The sequence below is a fragment of the Belonocnema kinseyi genome, chromosome 1 (genome assembly GCF_010883055.1).
Source record: "Belonocnema kinseyi isolate 2016_QV_RU_SX_M_011 chromosome 1, B_treatae_v1, whole genome shotgun sequence".
NCBI lineage: Eukaryota > Metazoa > Arthropoda > Insecta > Hymenoptera > Cynipidae > Belonocnema > Belonocnema kinseyi.
In genome coordinates this window covers 108,093,403-108,095,771 of record NC_046657.1, presented here as the reverse complement: position 1 = coordinate 108,095,771, position 2,369 = coordinate 108,093,403, and the positions used below count along the sequence as shown (strand labels likewise).

At 33.5% G+C, this 2,369-nt stretch overlaps 1 protein-coding gene across 1 annotated transcript; it reads left to right on the top strand.

The window, feature by feature from the left end:
- Positions 1-1,229: 1,229 nt before the first annotated feature.
- Positions 1,230-1,913, top strand: LOC117179521. Its single transcript, XM_033371407.1, has 2 exons — positions 1,230-1,440; positions 1,765-1,913. The coding sequence occupies exons 1-2, from the start codon at positions 1,230-1,232 to the stop codon at positions 1,911-1,913; spliced, it is 360 nt and encodes a 119-aa protein (XP_033227298.1).
- The last annotated feature ends 456 nt before the right edge of the window (positions 1,914-2,369 follow it).

Here is a 2,369-nt window from a genome sequence, read left to right as displayed (position 1 = left end):
CTTCCGAAAACGCACTTTTCTGAAGGATTAAAAAAACTTGAAAAGCGATTGACCAAGTGTATAGAGCTCCAAGGAGATTATGTGGAAAAATAAAAAAAAATTACCCAAAAAAAATTGTTTTTATACTTCATTCTAAGGACTTATTGAACTACCCTCGTAATAGCCGAAACGAATCTCCAAGCTGAATACCAGGAAAGAGAGGAGTTCGAAGAAAGACTTTCCGTGGCGATTTCTATGGCAAAACGGTTCTTATTTGATAAGGAACCAGCAATTTAACATGATAGCGCTGCAGTATCTCGGTTTCGGTTCAAATCAGACAGTTAACAATAATCGAATCAATCTCAAGCTACCAGCGCTGAAGCTACCGACGTTCAGCGGCTCTTATGAGCACTGGTCTGCTTTCAGTGACATTTTCATATTATCAGTCCATAATGACACTAGGTATACCGATTCAAAGAAGTTAGTATATTTACGCTCATGCCTAACGGGAAAGGCCGCGGAAAAAAATTGAATCTATCGAAACAACTGACACGAATTATCAAGTAGTTTAGAAAATTCTCAAAAAATGTTATGACGACCCAACGGCCATCATAAATAATCATATCAAATCCCTTTTCGAGTTACCAAATTGCATTAGGAGATTTAACAAATAATGTAACGAAACATTATCGTGCACTAGAGGCCTTGAAAAAGCCTTTTGTAAAAGCCTTTCTAATTTACGCAGTGATATCGAAACTGGATCCACAATCTCGTTTAAAATGGAAAGAGTATACTCAAGATCAGAGCTGGATTAAGGGGGGGGGGGGCTGAATGGGCGGCAGCCCTGGGCCTCGCTTTTTAAGGGGTCTCCAAATTCAGGGGATTTTTTTTATCGTTTATTTCGAATTTATTTATTTATTTATGTTTAACTTTTTTTCTTGAAACCTACCCAATTTAATTCTTACACCAGAAATATAGAGAATTTGCAAGCGTCTCCATCTGCCACCATTAATACAAACTAATTACTAAAGGTGATTTCAGATCAGGGGAACTACCAATCAAGTTCTGCACAGGTTTCTCTATGTCGCTTGCTTGCAGAGGTCTGAAAGCACCTTAATTATTAATAAGGTTGTCAGCACCGATTTTTTACTGATCCTCTGTTGTTTCCTCAATTCTCTCGTGTTTTCATTAACCTGTTTTTTCGGATGGATATAATTTATCTAGTACATATTTCGTGAAGAACAATTAAAATGTTGCCTAGAAAGTTTGACAGTGGAGCTCCGAAAAGAAAGCATAAAAAGGAGAGAGAAGTTTTTGAAGCCAAATTGCAGAAATTGACAACATTTTATAAAGTAAATTCTAAAGAAATTGACAAAAATCATCAATTGGGATTGGAAAGTAATGAGAATTCCGAAAAAGTCGAATTTAATAGTTTAGTAAATGAAACTTCCGACATATCAGGTATGTAAATTATTTCTTTGATTTATTTGCATGATAAGCACGTTCGTTTGCGTGGCCTTTGTTTTCTAGGTTAGTTGTAATTTACTTCGTAATGGTTTATTTATTGTTATATATTGTTAGTTTGGCTGCGGATACTGCGACGAAATCAAACTTTCTCATACACTCAGACTAACTTACAATTAAATTTAGGAAAAATATTTAGGGACAGTTTATAAATTATTCAAATGAAGTAAAAAACTGCCATATAACCCTTTAGATTTTTGAAACTTTAAATCAAATTGAATGATGTTTAAGTTTTGGTAAAATAATACATACTCATTGCAGAATGTGAAGATAAGAAAGAAAGCAATGATAGTTTGAAAATATGCGATGCACAAAGTGAATTCGAGATTTTAAGTAGCGCAGATGAAAATCCTAAACTACGGACGACAAATTTGACTACATTTACAGCTATAATTTGCATCCCAACTTGATCTTTATCTTTCCACTTATAATTAAAATGAAGATGTTTTTTTTTAGTTTTAAAAAGTAAACTGCTTGTAAATCAATTTTAAAAAGTTTAAATGTAAAAAAATATGGAACACATTTATGTTCATTTGTAAATTGTAGATGAGGTGAGCAAAGATCCAGCACTATGGTTATGGCCTATGAGTGATGATTCTCTTCGTAACATAATCCTAAATAAAGGGTGTGAATACTTTCAAAACAAAAATAGTAATTTCTCTGCTTCTGTTCGCCAGTACAAACATGAAAAATTTACTATATCCTTAACTCTGAAGCTCTTCAAATGAACTTTTGCTAATCAGGAAACGCATAAACGTAAATAGCTGATATACGAGGGTAGTTCAATAAGTCCTTAGAATGAAGTATAAAAACAATTTTTTTTGGGTAAATTTTTTTTTATTTTTCAACATAATCTCCTTGGAGCT

Excerpts from the sequence above, each read along its gene's own strand:
- LOC117179521 (XM_033371407.1), top strand. The coding sequence starts at position 1,230 with ATGTTGCCTAGAAAGTTTGACAGTGGAGCTCCGAAAAGAAAGCATAAA. Across the intron at positions 1,441-1,764 it reads TGAAACTTCCGACATATCAG|AATGTGAAGATAAGAAAGAA; the intron begins GTATGTAAATTA and ends TACTCATTGCAG.